This window comes from Chelonia mydas, chromosome 14, assembly GCF_015237465.2.
Source record: "Chelonia mydas isolate rCheMyd1 chromosome 14, rCheMyd1.pri.v2, whole genome shotgun sequence".
Taxonomy (NCBI): Eukaryota; Metazoa; Chordata; order Testudines; family Cheloniidae; genus Chelonia; species Chelonia mydas.
The window spans coordinates 14087128-14106274 of NC_051254.2; the positions used below are offsets into that span (position 1 = coordinate 14087128).

The window sequence follows — 19147 nt, forward strand, 5'->3', positions numbered from 1 at the left end:
GTGTGCTGGTGTCTTCTGGGCCTTTTTCCTGTAGACTACTGCTTGCACGTGTTACTGATGAGAGTCTGAGTCGGTCCTTGATTGATTGTCACACTCTCACCCCCCACAAAAACAAAGGGTGGGCAAAGCTCTCTTCCTGTATCACTCCCTTCCTCCTTCCCCCAACCTTCTCAATAGAAGCAACCCCTCTGGATACCACATTAGCTTCTCTCAGTGGGTGCTCAGAACTCTTTCAAGCCCTTGACATTCTGTGTGTGTTCTTAAAGTGCTTCTTGTTATCTGATTTGGCTAATTAGTCTGTTAGGTAAGCGGCACCTCTCTCTCCTCCTTCCCCCCCCCCCCCCCCCCCCCCCCCCCCCCCCCCCGCCACCGCCGCTGCCGAGGTTGGATAAAAAGAAAAGGAGTCCTTGTGGCACCTTAGAGACTAACCAATTTATTTGAGCATAAGCTTTCGTGATGCATCGGATGAAGTGAGCTGTAGCTCTCGAAAGCTTATGCTCAAATAAATTGGTTAGTCTCTAAGGTGCCACAAGTCCTCCTTTTCTCTTTGCGAATACAGACTAACACGGCTGTTACTCTGAAATCTGCATGGAGTGTTTCTTAACAGCAAAGGCACTGGGAGGCTCTTTATCTTCAGAGTTTTCAGTTCATGGGTGTGGTTTGCACATGTTACTTTCTGTTAATGCTTCATTGTAAAAGTGAAAATGTAGCACATCAAGGATTAGTTTAGCTGGAGCTGGTTCACCCTTGTCACGTGGCAGGTTCCACTGTTTTTCAGGCTAGCACACCTCAAGGCAGGCCCATCAATGTTAATTCAACCAGACTGGTCACAGCTACAGCTACCAAGACCTAAATTGAGCATATACCCAAACAAAGAGGTTTAATATTTAATGTTCTGTAAAGTTACACTGATAGCTTTTACTAAAATTTGTCAGTAACTGCGTACTGTACAGGTGATAGCAAACATCAAGAAGCTAAGAGGATCCTGAGCTTGGTCTGCCTGAGGCATATAATCTGACATCAAGCAATTAGTTTCTCCCCTCCTTGTGTCTCAGCCAATCCAGCTTTAAAACTAGTGAAGAAATCTTGGTACCAAACAGAAGTTGTGTCTGAGCTGAGCTTTCCAGAAGAAGTTTATTTCACTGTTTTTTGGCCTTATTAGCAAAAATCTGATTTTTAGCCTGATTCCTGTTTGTTTGTTTATCTTTCCAGACAGCATTTACTCTACTACTGGGTCCTTTCACCTTTTTTAATGTCCAGAAGACCAAGTATCTGCAGATCATGACATCCCTGATGCGATGGATAGGTGAGTCCATGAACTTCTTCAGTTTTAGAAAGCCTCCACCCCATCCCTACTGATGGAAACTGAATCAGGGGTATTGTATATAGACGTTGGACTAACTCTGTCATGGCCTGCACATCGTGCCCTCTCAAAGACCTGAGTCAACCGTAGATTTTTTTTTTTTTTTTTTCAAGCCAGACACGAGTTTTATAAGTGAACACTTGCTAAAATGGTGCTGAATCCCAAGTGGCTTGCCGTTGGTGCACCGTAGGCTGCCTCAGAAACTTCTTAACTAACACAAGCTGTTTTCAGTCGGCGCTCTGCCTTCTTCCCTAAGCCCCTTGTGTGTCTTTTATGGTATCTCACTAAAAAGTGAAGCTTTTTTTGGAGGGGTGCGTGGAAATTCCGGTTCTTGTGATCAGAGTACTACACATGTTGACAGTCTGGCCATCTCGCAACTGAAACACCAACACTTGGATTTTCCAGTGTCAAGGCAGGGGAGGATGGGCATTTTAGAGATGTTTCTCTTTGATAAGGCTATTGGATTGTGTGGCAGTTCTCCCAATGGACTCTCCTGAACATTGGGTCAATTTCTTCAGGATCCAGGTCTTGGAAATAAGTGGGATCAATCCATTCCTTCAGGACAGAGTTCATTGTGGCAGGAGGTGACTACTTTAGTTTTCTCTTTGGAGCACTGATGCATTTAAAGGAGAACGCACCCTGAATCTTGTCAGTCATCCAAGGACTTAATGGCAGTGAATCTGGGCCATGTGCATATATTTCAGGAAGAGGTTGCATATTTGCACACTGTTTTGCCCAGGCTTATAATTCTGAATGTTTATCTCAGTCTACTCCAGACCCAGATTCGATAACTGATACCTATCATCAGCCCATGTCAGGAAGGAAAAAGAACTTTCCCTAGTTCACCCTCTGGGACTTTTTCACCTGTTCAGCATCACTCTGTACGCCGTAAAGGCCCGTTTCGGTTAGCCAAGTTCAAAGGCCTGTAATCCTGATCTGAAACCCCCAGCAGTACTCAAGAGGGGCTGGATGAGAATATCTGAGCTGAGGTTTATCTGTGGTGTTGCTTAGGGAAATGAAGCTCCCACGGTGGATGAGAGATTAAGCTGCAGAACCTCAAATGTTGAGCGATTTGAAATAACGAACACTGACCCCGTATGGTGTGAAAATCTCGAATGTCAGGGTCTCTCCTTTGTTGTCTGAGCACATGAAAGGTTTGAAAGCCCCATGCTCCCCAGAAGGAGGGGTTATCTCATTAAAGGGGTATTAAAGGTAGCAAAAAATATAATCCCTTCTCATCTCACTGGCCCATTTCCGATCACCCAGTCTCCTCTCTTCCTGCGAATGTATCAGTCAAGCCTCCCGTCTCTGAGACAACCTGGCACCTGGCTGGCCTGCCGTTGGTCTGTCCCTAGCCAGCTGCCTCCAGAATAGGGAGGGTGATCATTAAACCTTGGCCCAAAGGTTTTCTTTCCTTGACAGACGTGTTTGGTAAGGTGTAGGGGAAATTCATGATTTAGCCTGATTGATTCCCGTGTCAGGCCATTAGGGGATGTCTGTCCCAGATAATGATGTTTAATGGCCCTGGTGGTACCTATTGCAAAGGAATCAATGAGTAATAGATTTATTAGAAAAGAAGATTCTTAAAAGGAAAGTGGGTTTATACAGTAAATAAAGAGTAATAGTCCTGCTGCAGGGCTTGGGTTTGGGCTGATTCTGCCGCAGAGCTTGGGGAGGGGTTGAATCCATGTACTTGGGGTAGGTTAGGCTCCTACTGCAGAGCTTGTAGGAGAGGGGGAACTGCAAAGAGAGTTAGAGGAAGGATTAAGCCCCTGTGCTTGGTTTGGGCTTCCTGGTGTGCTGATTGTATCCTTCTGATATACTAAGGCCAGGCACCACTCCCTCTCTCCAGGATCTGTGACTGCATTTCCTGGCCTGTTCTAGCAGAGTGGTGTTGAAGTTGTTTCTGGAACCCATCCTGAGCACCAGAGCCAAACTCTGCAACTCTACCAGGCTGGTTGATCCGCACTGGCTTTTACTAAGTGAAGGGGACACATCTGCTTCTCCTCTTTCAGAAAGTGCCAGCTGCGCTTCACCTCCCCTTTCAGATAGGCTGACCAAGCCAGCCCCTTTGGACAAGTGCATGAACTTGCACTTGCCTCAGCTTTGTGGGAAGCCAGTCCTCTGCACAGCTGACCCATCTGTGCACTCTGTCCTTAGCGGTTAATATTGGCCTCCAATGTGTCTGCTGCAGGACGTACACTGCAACCTTTCCCCCATTCAGTGAAAGCCTGTGGATTTCCCAGCCGCAGGGGCTGACATCAGTCTGCACTGCCCCGGGTGTACTGAAGATTAAGATGACAGTAGCGGAAAGGATGACTCTTGGCAGCGGACAGAGAGAGAGCTGCATGTGAAGGTCGTCTCTACTTTTGTTTGTAATGCTGTCATCCTTGCCTTTGAAAGTTGTTTCCTCTCTTTCCCCTTCTGATCTGAGTGATGATCAAATGTCACTCGCCTCTTCGCAGAGCCATATGCTCTTCAGAAGCAATACTTCGAGTAACAAAGCCTACAGTGGTCGTTTTTCTCCATGAGATGTAAAGACTTCAAAAAATAAGCTACCTTGAGAACGCTACCACCTGCATCACAAAGAAAAATTGGTCCAGGTCAGAGAATTCAGAGGAACAACCATGCCTGGGTTGTTCTGGCTGGGCTGCTGCATCCAGCTGTGGCATTCTTTATTTTTTTGATGTTATGGAAGTTCTTTGTGTGCAGCTGAGGCAGATACATACTGAAGCACCCAGAAGGCCAAGGTGTATGGGGAATTCTTGAAATGATCTGAGGCTTTAAAGTACAAGTGCAATAACATTGGTGATACCAAACAGACAGGAATCTATTGGTTGGGCCCAAAGAACTGCTCTGAAAACAAAGACTACTATGGAGAAGCATTTCCTTGAGGGCACAGGTATGTTTCATCAGGTGGAGTAGAACATGCAATGGCTAAAGACTCAGTTTATATGGAGACCTGAAACCATGTTAGCATCTCTCGAGAGCCACGTCTTAAACACAGCTCTTTACAAAGTTGTAAGCGTTGTTTCAGATCGCTGTATTGGGCTTATGAATAGCAATAAAATAATTAACACTTGTTTCCCCTTGTCATTTTCAGAAATTCTCCCAGAATTGGCCGAATACCAGTGCTAGCCATGGTGGGAGCAGTAGCGTAAACCAAGCTCAGATGTTTTTAATAGTTGTCTAGTCCTGCTCTGAACAGGTTAAATAACAGTGGTTAAAAATCCCATAGCCCAGTTTATATTAGTATTCTCACTATTGCTAAGGCCAGTGAATTGCACTGACTCTAGACCAGCTCTTGGAGAATTTCTGAATGTGCTCCGCATAGATGCAGTCTCTAACAGACCGAGTAGGAAGCTAATAGGCTATAAGATGGTTATCCAAAAAATTTCCTAACATAGGGCTCAGTTGTGCTATTGATACGGTTGTGGTATAACATGGCTCTTTTTTGCCAGTATATACAAAAAAATGTATTTCTGTTCCCTGTCCATGCCACTGGAAAGCTGGAGGAACATCCAAAAGGGGCCGACTGAATGAATCCCTCCATGGAACACTATTTAGAGGAAGAACTTACTGGCCTTAGCAACAGAGGGGACATGCAAAGAGTGGCCCAAGGTTTGAAGGCCAAGACTATAACAGGATTCAAAAAAGAACTAGATAAGTTCATGGAGGATAGGTCCATAAATGGCTATTAGCCAGGATGGGCAGGGATGGTGTCCCTAGCCTCTGTTTACCAGAAGTTGGGAATGGACAACAGGTCATGGATCGTTTGATGATGACCTGTTCTGTTCGTTCCCTCTGGGGCACCTGGCATTGATCACTGTCGGAAGACGGGATACTGGGCTAGATGGACCTTTGGTCTGACCCAGTATAGCCGTTCTTATGCTCTTAAGATAGACAGGGATAGTGAAGCCTTATTTGTGCCCTAAGCAACATCCGACAGTGCAGGAAGAATCCAGGTTCTGATTATAATGTTTTAGCCTAGGTCTTGAATTGGGCTAACCTTAAAACTTTTATTTTCTAAGACAGTTGTAGAATAATTCATGCTGGCAAGGTGAAACAGTGTTCTAAGATTTGGGCCACAGCCCTCTTCAAATATTGTTACTTTTATAGAGTACAACTGCAGGTCAAAACTTTGCTAGCTATAACATTGAAAGGTGTTTGTTGCTCATAGAATGCTAGTACCAATTCTCACATCAGCTTGGCCAAGGATTCTTTACAGGGAACTGTGCTGTAGCATCCTTTCCCCTTTCCTATACGCATTCACCCCCAAAGTAACCTAAAACTGTTGTAAAATTGTCAGAGGCGATACAAGAAGATTGTTCCCTAGCCTGGTTAAAGCACTCTTGGAGTGGATCCTTTAATGCAGTTTGGCTAACCCAGTTCTTGGAGTAATATCGCTTTTATGCCCTGGTCAAGGAAACAGCCTTGAGAGATTTGATTTTTATCTAAAATGCCCAAAATATCCCGAAGAAATACTCTGCTTTTTATTCGGTCCGCAGTTCCTCCTCCTATGTTGACAGAGGACAAAGGCTGGAGGCAATGATTTAGGTTGGTCTCAGCAGCCTGACTCGGTCCCCCAAAATTATGACCATGTAGAATTTCTCTTACTCTATTTCTAGAGCTGACCTGTTTCTTACTGCATTCTCTTAGGTGCCGGTGGCAGGGTATTCCCACCCACACTTGTACTTACAAGTGACCTAATTAGTGCCTCAGCCCATCATTTACCCTGGAGCCCTCAAGGAGGCTAGGTTCACAGTGCCACGGTTCCACCTTATCCCCACCTTCTTCAGCAATATCCCACATCCTCTCCTGGGTACTGGTGACTGGGTATCACAGGGCACAGCTCAGAATCTGGCAAAGGCAGAACGAAAATCTCAGGGCCTGAAGCCATGCAGGTGAGTGCAAGGTGTTCCTCCAGTGGGAACCGTGGGGCACTCCAGTACACAACGGCGCTCTGCATTGTTGGATGATTGCGTCCCGCAGTGTCGTGGGAAGGATATGGGTTAGAAAAGATAACACAAGGACAGTGTTTGGTAAGCTGGAGCTCAGGGGCAAACACTGAGCTACTGTGTATTCAGCAGCTAAACCGATTTAATTGCTACCTGTTACAGCCTGGAATTCCCAGCTTTATGAGCAGAGACCTCTGGCTTTAAAGATTGCGACAGCATGAGTATTGCCTCGGTTATTGTATCATCAGTGGCAAATGTTCTCAGACAGCTTTCACTCAGGACACTTGCTGCATGCTCTGCTCCAGATGCTCCAGTTGTAGTTATTAGAAAATATTGCATTTTAATCAAGATCCATTTTGGAGAGGAATAAACTTCCTACAGTTTTGGCTGTTGCTGGCTTGCAGTGTTCTTTCCCCCCCACCCTCCATTATGCTTTGCGGTGCATTCAGATCAGACAATTAGCACATCAGTCCTGGTTACTGCACTTCTTAAAGTGGGTCAGTCACAATCCTGGCCCAGATTCTGGGGATAAACTTGAGACCATTAATTAAATCTCTCCTCTTTCTCTTTGCCTCTGCTGCCGCCTCCTTCTCTGCCTCCACCTCACACAGACACTTAATACCCAGCTATAGCTTTTGATGCTCAGTTTTCACTTCCAGGCTCAGCGATCGAGATCCTTCGCTGATTTTTTCCTGTTCTTAGATAGGCTGGTGACACGTGTTTTTAGAAATACCTTCGCTAAAGGAGCTCAAACCACTTTAGGAACCCTGAGTAATGACACCTCAGTAAGTTTAGCCCCTTTATTACAGATATGAAAACTGAGGTCTAAGATCCTACAGTGAATCAGTGCTAGAAGCAAGAATGAATCCAAAATTCCTGACTCCAGATATGCTATTCTAATCCCTACATGCTATCTCAGGGCTTGCCATTGTTCCCATCCCAAATGCCAGGGCATTACCGTAGGAAACAGTCTTTCATTGACTCGAGGGCATGCACTAAGATCTCATAAGTTCTTTCCATCTGTAATTTCAGTTATTTACGTTATTTTCTCATGGGTAGACTTGCCTTCTGCTAAATTTGCCCTGCCTATAGAAAGGTGCAGATAGCCTGCCGTCTTCCACTTGATTGCAAAAAAGTAACGTTTCATGCTGCTTTACATATCTGTTTACCTGTTTGCATAACGTTAAGTAATTAAACAATAACACAATGGGTCATTTGACCAGGATTTAATTTCTCACCACCACCATCCCCTCCAATCTCAAAGGCCCAGGCTTCTCTGAAAGAACGTCTCCTATTGTCATTCGCTCCAAAATACAGTTGAAACCCTGCTGGCAGGGCTGTAGACCAGTTTGGTTAGGGAGGTGGTTTCTGAGAATTTTGCTAGTCAAACCATACTGGAAAATAGCACAGCTGTCAGAAGAAGCTGTGTTGTAGGTAGACCCTACTGATCGTAAAATAGCTTAACCTTTCCCTTTCAGAACTGGCATCTGTCACTTTGGCTTCCAGTTGACCTCTCAGCCACCTAAAAAATTCCCTTTCCAGTCCCTGGGAACCATGGAATTTAGTTGCTTGTTTTGAGGCTGTTTTTTGTTTTTGTTGTTTTTTTGTTTCTTTTCGTTTCTCCCATCTGAATTTAGTGTTGGTGCAAGATGCCTGATTCACAGCCCTGGACACTGAAGTCCTTTCTGTATCCACAGAACAGATGCAACATAGGCAGCAAAGAATAACCTCCCCAGTGTTCCTCGTACTTTGAGGGCTGAGAGGGTAGGTCATTTTCCATACCAATTCCATCCCTCGGCATCTACACTTTGACCGCCAAGGGTGTAACAATTGCGATGGAGGCTTTTGTACCAGACATTTGTCCACTGAGAATTATCCAAGATCATGTCCTGTAGACCACTGAATGGAATTCAGATGTTGTGGTGACTTTTGGTCACTGCTGTCCTGATTCAAATTTAAACTGGTCAAGCTGGAGGTCATCCACCCTAAAATCCTTGGGCCAGTTTGCTGTTTTTTTTAACACGAGTTATAGCAGATGGGGAAGGGAGACTACAAGACTTATAGCCATGGCTGGTGTAGGGGTAGTGACAATAACTGAAGTTATTATAACTGAAGTTTTTATATTTTCAATCTCCTGCAAGGAGATTAGTTAGCCACTGTACAGTTCTCTAGGCAGCTGCTCTTCTGGTGATTAAAAACAGAGCTTACTGTGGCAGCTTAAGGAAGGACCAGTTAGACCTCTGCCCTTAGTCTCTTCTTTACACCCTCCATTGGGAGGGGGAAGGAGGGAGTTGAACTATAAATCAGGACATTGTATTGCATTTTTGATTGCCTTAAGGACACTGATGTCACTCTTTCACCAAGTCCTTCTGCTTTTTTTTGGTCTCTTTTGGAGAGGAGAAAGCTGCTTTAGGAGCCCTCTGGGATAAATAATTCACTAAGAAGAGAATATATTTATGAAGAGTTAGTTAAAAGGCCATGCTTCTCCGCTGTGCCTGCTTTTAAACATATCTGAGGAGCTTGTTTCAGTGTTGTCTGAAGGCTGGGATGGGATGAAATGGTGCCGGCGTGAGTGAAAGCACCTGATAGCTTCAGATGCAAATTGAGAGTGACACACAGTGCTGGATGGGACTGCTAAGATCCTGCCAGAGGGGTTAATGTTCCTGAAAAGAACGTCATCTCCAGTCAGGAGGAGATAAAGCAATGGTTGCCTGTGACGGGGTGCAGAGCCTGTTCAGAAAGGTCTGTGGAGGGCTGAGAATACTAGAGCAGATCACTACCCACTTTGGCATTCTGTGAGGACATCCAGAATGAGGACACCTATGCAGATTTTGGGATGGAGGGAGTGTACATCAATAGTGAGAGCAACTGTGCATTCCACTGAGTCTATAAGGATGCTTAATATAGAGCATTATTCAGACAAGACATGGAAAATCACTGGCAAATGAAGTGACGCTTCATTGGATGGGGGCCCAAGTAAACCAGAGCTGTTGAGCTTCGAGACAGATTCGCTGGCCTCAGACACTCTGCACTGCCCTAGCACCTCCAACTGTGCAAATGTTAATCGAACCTCACAATGACTCTGTGAGGTAGGAAAGTATTATCCCCATTTTACAGAATGGTAAACTGAGGCACAGAGCAATGACGTGGATGATCCAAGGTCACGTTGCATGTCAGTAGCAGAGCAGGGACTAGATACCAGGAGTCTAGATTCCAGAAGCAGAGTTGGGATTAGCTACCAGGTCTAATGGCTTGAGGACACTGCCATAGGAGATCCAAGGAGCGTTGGCAAAAAATAACTTTACATGTGATCTCCAGCAGAAGTGAACAAACATCCCTAACCAGTTTTCCTCTCCTATATGTACAGATGAAGGAGCCGTGATACCATCAGGGTACAAAACAGTTTTTTTTCTCTCCCCGAGGTGCCCCGGCATGCAGCATACGTACAGCATGTCAGCTGATATGGGATCAGAGAGAGGAATGGTTCAACACAGTTAATGGCAGGAGTTGCAATTGGAGGAGGTTACTGTAAGTTTGCTTGATTATCTTGTAGCAAACGCTGCCATGAGCAGGGAAGGAAGAAGCAGAGAGTTGGTGTTTTCCAGCAGTAAAATCCTATCCTAGAGCTTTTGACAGCTGAAAGACTTGATTCATTTGTTAAAAAAAAATTGGTTTTGTTAGTGAAACAGTCTCTGCATCTTGCCAGGGTCAGGGCAGCAGTAATCTCTGGCAGGGTGGCAGAGGGTATTAGTGAAAGCTGACAGTGTGGGTAGAACATCAGGGTGATCGGTGTTACAGATGAGATGCACTAAATGCACGGTTTCTATTCCCCTGACCTCCCTTTTTTTTGCCTTTCTCCACAAGTCACACTCCACGTTGTATGATCTTGAGAAGTTCAGCATGTGTCATTGCACTTTTGCTGCCTGGGTGAGCTACGGTTCCATGCAATGTAGACGGAGCCTCAGACTTCAAACTGTCCCCTAGCCAAAGTCCTGCTTTACCTTGTATGAACTGTCCACACTGAGGCCATGAGCCCTTCTGACTGCTCTGTAACTTTTTCTAGAACCAAAAACTCTTCCTTCCCCCTCCTAGTCTGAGATCAGTGTAACACTCTTCCAGAGGCAGAGATCCCACCTTCCCTCTAATGGCTCTGACTTGTTTTCCTCACCGGGTACAGGTGCCCATCTGTATTCCTTACAAGCCCCCATGTCTCCCCAGAGTTAGGGACACTCTTGCCTGCATTGTGCTTTCAAGGCTCCACCATCAGACGGGTCAAAGATTCTTGACAGCCTCCTAGCTCCCACTTCCACAGAGGCAGATCCACTCATTGCTTCTATCACTGTGCCTAGACCCCTGTGGTTCCACCTCACACTGTTTTTGTCATCCTCTCATACAGAACCGTTCACTAAAGTGTAGAGCAGCTTGTCCATTTCAGCTACGAGAGGCCTGGGGCTCATGAACTCTGCCTGGGTGAGATCATACAATTTCTAGGGAGGACACGTGAGTTAATGTAGGAGTCAGATCGGGGCTTATTCCAGAAGCCTCTAATTTCAGAGGTTTGTTTTACCAGTGTGACTGGTAATAGTGAGCTGTCTTAACAGCTTACGTGTATAGTAAAACTCTAGCACCTTCTGATCCCAAAGGATCAGTGGGTTTAATCACACAGAGCACTGTTGAAAGGCAGCCACCTCCCTCGGGTCAAGGGAAATAGCAAGGTGGATAGTGCCCTCTGGGGCAATGGGTAAGCAACAACATTGGGTAAGGACCCCCCCTAAGGCAAATTTTTGCCCTTCCAAAAAGTGCCATTAGGATTTTTAATGTCCACACGGAGCAGACAAGGCCTCTGTTTTTTTTTTTAATGTCTCCTGCCAAAGAACCACACCGTAAGCTGTGCAACTCAGTGACTCTACTTGGGAATGCTGAAGTGAGTTGAACCCTGTCTTGCCAGTGTGTCTAGGTATTTCAGAACTGAGGCTTAGACAGCTTAGCTGTCCTCTGCTTTTGTTCAGTTTATTTCCCTCTCACTTCTCAGCTGGAATGGGATAGAGCCCCTCCAAACTCCAGTGCTTGCCCGCTACCACCACGCCTCTTAGGACAACCTAGCCGCCCTGGGGCTCCCAGCCAGTGTGCTCTGTCTGCATAAAACGTGCTTTGGATTGGCAAGGGTCCAGGAGATCACTGCGGTAGATGAGTTAGAAAAAGGAGGTGGTTTCTTCTCCCGGAATCATCTCCAAAGGGAGCTGACCCTGGGAGACTCTGCCTACTCCCCTCCTCTTCCCCTTTTGGTGCCACCTCCCTCCCCGAATCCATCACGCTGCCTTGCGTATGAAATGGGAAGCGAGCAGTGTGCATTGCGAGAGGGTGATTCATTATTGTTATCCCCTGGCATATTGATTCTCTGCTTCGAGAGGAAAGCTCTGTCACACCGTCAGCCAGCACTGATGGATGGCGCTCCTGCAAATGTGTCAAAGCTGTAACAGGGCGCCTGCTTAAACAAACAGTTCTAAATGGGTGGATGGGGGCAATGAGGCATAGGGGGCCTCCATTTATAGCAAGACGGTGTGGCAGCATTTCACACCCTGCGCTGCTCCGGTTCATTAGAAGGGATGACATGTAGAGCAAGATGTCTGCGTAACCTGGTGATGCTCGTTTAGTGTTAATCATGGTTTCCAGGCTGAGGGAATGGTTGTTGTTGGAAAGGGCACAACTCATGACTGCAGCAAATATATGCAGTTATCCATGTCTTGCTTACTGTTTGTATCCCTGTTGCAGTCTCTCTTCCATGAAGGGGATAATGCCAGCTGAAAATAGAAACAGAGGTTGCTCTGCAAAGTATGATTGCTTGCCGCTGGTCTGCAGCCTGCTACCCCTATGAGTGCTCGGGAGCAGTTCCCCAGGGTGATTAAGACATTCCTGCTTGGAAGTGCCTGAGGAAGGCACAGTGTTTAGAGTCAGAGTTCAGCACAAAGCCTAGTCCGCTCCACTGGCTCTTGGCTGCTGTCCGGGCATTATGGGGCACCTGTGCAGGCTGAGAGTCTGTAACATGGCACCTTTCAGATTGTCACTGGAGAGAGAGATTGACTGGAAGAGCAAATGCTCCATCACCTAACACCAATGAGGCTTAACTTGCTGCATGGTCCTGGCCAGTTACACTGTATCTGACCCGGTGTGACTGGCGCATCTCCGTACGTTTCTTCCTCTTTCTTGGTGCACATCTTGACTTGGGACCTTCCTGTTTCCATCTGCATAAAGATGTTCTGGAGGCAAGGCTGCAACTTCTCTGCCTTCCAGGCAAAACTTTCTCTCCGAAACTCTTCTAAACATAGTGCCTCCGCTCCATCAGTCCAACCACACGGAGCTGCACCGATGGGCTACAAGGAAAGGTGAAGTCAGAAAATCATTGTCGAGCATGATATTGGGGCAACAGCTCTAGGGGGGCGGATTTACTGCTAAAGGGCAGATATTGGGGAGGGCTTATCGGTGGCTTTTCAGGCTTGACGGGGTTTCTTTTGCCTTATGAAAGCACCAGTGGAACTGGATTCTTGGGAGGATTCGCAGCTATGATTTTTATGTATTATTATGAATGTTGAAAGCCTTCCTTGGCAACTAAGTAAAATTAAAACACTCCAGGCACTCGACTCCAGGACACCCTGTCTCAATCATCAATATTCATAATGAGTTTAATGGCAAAATGGAGACATTGTTTACTTCTGACCTCCCGAAATTCTGTCTCATAACAGCTATTCATTTAAATATCCAGGATTTGGAGAGACCCAGGTCCTGTCCCCTGGTGAAAGCTGCTACCTGCGGTGCATTGGTGATGTGGCAGAGACAGAGGAGGAGCAGACTGGTGAATGCTTTGTTTCCACACCTGCTTCTTGTGGAGGGTGAAGAGTAAACTTGGTGTAGTGGAAAGGGGTGACCTAAGACTGTCACGTTGGCCACTTCACTCCATGCGGAGGGATGGAGTATGAACATGGGAGGGCTGTGTTCTCCCACCACCATTCAGTGACAGAGGTCCAGGTCCCAGACTTGCTCCTAGGACAGAGAGGAAGGGAAAACTGCATTTCTGTCCCTGCTCCCCATGCACTGAGAGGATGGCATCTGAGCATACCACATTCTCACCCCTCTGCCTTGAAGGAACCTGGGACAAGGAGCCAACCTGAGACTGCTGTCTTCCAGCATTTGCATCTTGCAGGGGGATGGAGAGCAAACTTGGGAACACCCACATGGTGCCTCCAGCTCCCCGCATGGGGTGAGCCTGAGACTTCCCAATTCCCTGCTCTACTGTCTGTGATAGGGATGAATGGATGACTGACTGAGATCAGCCCAGCACCCCTTCCCCTGTGGAGGAATGCATGGCAAGCATGAGGCTGCGGGAGGGATCCCAGTCGGGCTCTGAGGAAATGAGCTCAGAAAGACTGATTTCACTTTCTCACTTCCCTATATGGCTTTGTGTTATCGATCCACTAGAGCAGGGCACAGATGGAATGTTGAATATCCCGAGACTCCCAGATTTTCCATCAGGGCCGCTTTTCGGATATAGGCTCTTATGTATTCTTCACTCATCTGGCCGCGAGAGCCTGATAGCAGAGCTGTCATCTTTCTAAAATCAACATCTCTTTGGTCAAGGAGGACAGACAGCCTTAGCTTTCCTCTCAGAAGAGGCCTGTGTCTTCCAAGTTAGAGAGCTGGTGTCCTCTCCCCACGAACAACAGAAAACCTCGGTTGGGGATGGTAATTAAAAAGCCATGCTGTGTTCTATTTGTCACCCCTTTTGTATCCTTCGCCAGTAAGGGTGTGCTCTCAAGAAGGTGGGATGCAGAAATGTCCCTCCCAGAACCGCTTGTCTCACTGTGTGGAAAACGAGCTGTCTGGGGTGTGTATGAATTAGTCTCTTACACTGCTTTTGTACAGGGGCTCATTTTATTTATTTCTAAACATTCAAATATGTTTAAAGTGTAAGAGGTGATTGTAACCTGCCAGTAACCCCTTGAAACCATGTAATCTGCCTCTCTGACTAGTGCGACTGTGTCAATCAGCCATAAACAACACTGTTTTCCAAGGAAGCTGCAGTTCACATGGGTGTCGGGGACGGAGGAGGAAGCAGAGGCAGGATGCTGCACCATATTGCCACCACTTTACAGTTGCATTTCATTTTTCATAGTCTCTTGTGATCTTTCTGGCCTTCCCTCCTTTCTTGTCTCCCTTCCCCCTTGTAGGTTATCTATATGGTTCTCATCACATGGTGTAGAGAGGGCATTCTCCATCTCCTTTCATTCTCCTATGCACTTACTAAGAAATGTTCTCATAGAGACCACCTCCTCCTCCTTGCCCCCCACTTTTATTTCCCACTGCTTGGGTCTCAAAATGTTTCATGATGGAGTCACCAGGAGTGCTCCATGAAACACAACTGGAGAACCAGTGGTTTACAGGCATCTTACATATGCCCTTGACATTCTTGAGGCCTGTCTCCCAATTATGAAGGTGTCTGATCCTCTTGCTTTTTTCTCCTACCTTCCCTGGAGAAATGGTGGCAGTTTTGGTGCTGTCTGTGCAACAACTGAAAATCATGCTAGTGGCAATTGAATTTTTAAACAAGGTTCTAGCATAGTTTCCTGGATCAGCATAAGACCAAGCTGTACATTACTTTGGGTGGGGTGTGGATGGTATAGGCTATAGCATGGTTTGACAAGTGCAGTTTTCAGAAAAATAATCCCAGTCCATGCTGATTGGAGAAGATGTACTAGATTTCTGTTATCAACCATTTTTTGTTTGGTGACTGCTAGCTAGTGTGGATGCGACCAAAGCTATATTTGTCTTCTATATTTCTCTGGCTCTCATCCTTTTGAAGTGGTGTTTGAAGGTCTCTTCCATCCCTGCTTCATATTTCAGTCCCTCCTGCCCAAACCTATTCCTTACACATGAGCAATTTTCTTAACACATTTTCTCTCTGCTAACCAGGTTCCCTCCAGGTGCAGGAGCACCATAGGAATGTTAGTGCTGGAGCCGTAGGCTGCTTTAATGGAGTATTTTGGCTTTGCCTTCAGCCTGTTATCCCAAGAATAAAAGGACGTGAACAGGAAGCTTCATGCATACACACGGGATCCTTTTCTCATCTGCTTGAGACTGCCTGTCAGTCAGAGGCTGTCGTCCTCTTTTCATCTTGATTTATCATTGAGCATAACTAGGTTTCAGAATTTTCGTTTGTGTCTTACTTCCTCCCAGGGACAGGTAATAAATCTAATATATGAACATTTAATTCTCCAATTTCAGCAGCCAGGACAGGAGAGAGACACTGTTCCACTTCAATGGCCAAGAGAGAATACAGCTGCTGGGGAAGCATTGCTAGAGAGATCTATCTGTGGTCGGGACTTCAGTAGGGGAGTCTCCCAATTCACCCAGCCAGCCCATGCCCCTCAACGGATGGGAGATGGGTACGCTATGAGCCACTGAAAAGGATAGCACTCCTACATTGTGCCAACCCCAAGATAGAACATTTCATTTGAGAGCTTCTTGCAGAGCAGTAGCACTTCCGCTTTGACAAGCTATTGCTAGATTTTTAACCTCTTGTTAGACTTGCTTCACTGGGATAGCCGTGTCAGGAAGAGAATTCATTTAGGCAATACAGCCATTCTGTAGAACATAATAGCTTGCTCTTCTCTGCAGTCTTCTATCCAAGGTTCTCCGAACACTTCAGAAATGTTGCACCAGTGGTTCTAGCAGATTCTACAATCTCCACTGTGGGTGGCCTTGTGCTGAGAAACCCCATCATTCCCCATTAGGGATCTGATCCAAAGCCCATTGATGTCAGTGGAGAGCCGTTTCATTGACTGTGTTTTAGATCAAGCCCTAGACTTCCCAGCTTAACAAAGCATGGCTTTCTTATAAAGGAAGTCACCAGTTTCTCCTGGTCTTGCCAAGGACTGTGGGGTAAACAGCAGAATCACTGGAGTAAGCTGACATGGGCAGAATGTGAAAGTGGGGGGGCTGTACACTGAACCCTAAAAAAGTAGGGAATCAACTCAGGTTCTGCCTCCAGCAGTTTTTATTCTAATCCAGAAAATCTTAACGTTCCAGAAGCAAGGTGGAGAGTTGTTTCTTTTTGTCTCTGAATTGGAAGCAGCTGCCTAGCCTCCTTCCACAGCTTGGTGTTTGTGTGCATGCAGGTCACCTGCATAGAAAGCTGTGCCAGGTCTCATGTGGCCCATCTCCATAACAGGCATGGAGTGTGGAGGCAGGGGTACTGGTGGGGATTGACTCTGACAGGTTGCGTAGTGGAAATGTGATCCTGCGCTGCTCCCCTGCTGTTAGAGCATATACTGGAAACAGAAGCTAGCCTGCAAGGCTCTACTGCTAGAGTCCCGTGTGAATAAAGCACCTGGCGCTCCGGTCCACACAGAGCAGCTGAGTAAGGCTACCATTCTGCCGTACAAAGACTCTGAAAAGGGGTGCAAACTCTGAGGCTCACCAGGGAGATCAGCTGATCTTGCTGTGCATTGTTGAATGAGAGCTGATAGGTCAGCTCTTGACTGAGCAGAGATGGTAGAGATTCGCACTCACTCTTCAGCGGGGAAAGAGGTGCAGGGCTCTTGCAGTTAAAAATAGTTAAGATGTGACAGAGATACAAGACTGGGCTTCATGAGTTGAGCACTTCTCCCAAAAGAGAGAGAGAAATGTCGTCTATTTGCATTTCCCAAGCAGTGTAACCTGTCTGGCTCGTTCGTTCCTTAACTTTGTGTCCTCTCCTTTCTCGCTTTTCCTTTCCTGTTCCTGTCAGTCTGTCCAAGCTCACTGTCAGCTGTGCTGAGTATACTCAGTGTCCTGAGGCAGGCTCTGGATGACTTGAAGGTCTTTCTGCTTTTACTAGAGTGGCTAACGAGCATTCTGGAGTCTTTCTGTCAGTGGTAATTTGGGGAGAGGGAACACTTTACCAGAGAACTAGAAAGGCCCTTCCTGTGATGATTGCCTTTGGGTTTGTAATGCATCTTTTTCCTTGGCTCAGATTAGAATTCGAGCAAGTGTGTAAATACCCAGCTCTGAATCCCCCCAGCTCTCTCCACTATGTCCGGTCTCAGGGATGGATGTTGTGCCTGGTATTCCAAATGTGATCTTGCTTCAATAATGCCTTTATGTAATAGGTCTGTAACAGCTTGTTTATATTCTAGACCCCTTGCAAAATTATCAGCCAGCATTGTCCTTTTTCATTAGGGGATGAAAAATCTGAAGTGGGTAGCTCATGCGGCCAATAAAATGCTAACTGCAGAGGGGTGGATTGAAATGCATCATGGAGTCTGATAGGGCCCTACCAAATTCACGGTCTATTTTGGTTAATTTCATGGTCATAGGATTTTTAAAATAGTAAATTTCATTATTTCAGCTAATGTGAAATTTTATGGTGATGTAATGGTAGGGGTCCTGACCCAAAAAGGTGTTGTGGGGGTGGAGGGTCGCAAGGTTATAGTAGCGAGGGGGTTGTGGTACTGCTACCTTTACTTCTCCATTGCTGCAGGCAGCAGCGCTGCCTTCAGAGCTGGGCAGCTGGAGAGCGGCGGCTGCTAGTCGGGATCCCAGCTCTGAAGGCAGAGCCGTCGCCGTCAGCAGCCGCGCAGAAGTAAGGATGGCCTGGGACGGTATTGCCACCCTTACTTCTGCGCTGCTGCTTGCAGAGCTGGGCCCTCAGTCAGCAGCCGCCACTCTCCAGCCATCCAGCTCTGAAGGCAGCAGCCTAGAAGTAAGGGTGGAACGGTATGGGATTGCCACCCTTACTTCTGCGCTGCGGGCAGGGTGCAGCCTTCAGAGCTGGGCGCCCAGCCAACAGCTGCCACTCTCCGGCCACCCAGCTCTGAAGGCAGTGCAGAAATAAGGGTGGCAATACCACGATCGCCCCCTAAAATAACTTTGTGACCCCCCCGCCCCCCGCAACTCCCTTTTGGGGAATCACCCCCAATCTGAGAAACTCTGGTCTCCCCCTGTGAAATCTGTGTAGTATAGGGTAAAAGCACACAAAAGATCAGATTTCACAGCCCGTGACACATGTTTCATGGCTGTGAATTTGGTAGGGCCCTACTGATAGAGGGTCGGTACAAGGGGGACACTATTAAAGAGGGAATGAAACTGTGTGCTGTAGGGTAATAGGTGGATTTGGTGGGTAACTAGGTACGATAAAGGATTAGGTGGGTAACTGCTTATGATACGGGGTGAAGTGGGTAATGTGTACCCTATGAGTTTAGGAGTCGTCGTCGTCGTCCTTGGGTAATGAGTCTATTGCATTAGGCTCTCTGCAGTAGGGTACGTATCGGAGTTTGGCCAGTACAATGGGTAAATGGATGTTTTGGGGTGCTAGGCCCAGTTACTGGCACACTTAGCGCCAAGGCTGTGTTGGATACTGGGAAGTACAATTGCCCCTGGCTTAAGAGAAAAGACGTTGCAGTTCTGTATCAGTGGCAGCTTTGGATGAAGTTGATCTGTTCCCTTCTATGGACTGGATAAATCAGAGTGCTTGTGAATTTATTCCATAAACATCAAATATTTCCTTAGATCTGCTCCCACCAAGGGGTCATCAGCAACACACAACAATCTCCAGGCGCTGGTGGGTGTAGGAGGCATTACAGTTGCTGAACAAATGAGCATCCTTGTTCCCCTACAGCAGGCACCCAGCGTTTTTAGCACACAGACGGCCTACCTGCTTTGGGATGCTCCGCGTGGAGACTTGCTGCTTTCGTTTGTCTGCTGTTTTATTTGACATTCGAAGCTGTCTGATAGGAATGTCAGCATTTTACTTTATTTTTTGATTACCTGGTAACTCACCGCTGTGCTTTAGGCC

The 19147-nt window shown here is 46.6% G+C and overlaps 1 protein-coding gene across 6 annotated transcripts in view; it reads left to right on the forward strand.

Moving 5' to 3' along the window:
- Window positions 1-19147, forward strand: part of TMEM104 (transmembrane protein 104) — a 62673-nt gene that overhangs the window by 37881 nt on the left and 5645 nt on the right. For all 6 annotated transcript variants that reach the window (XM_037914988.2, XM_037914987.2, XM_043528982.1 and 3 more), the window contains one exon: window positions 1213-1306. In XM_037914988.2, coding sequence (XP_037770916.1) covers window positions 1213-1306 — 94 coding nt within the window. The remainder of the gene's footprint in view (window positions 1-1212; window positions 1307-19147) is intronic.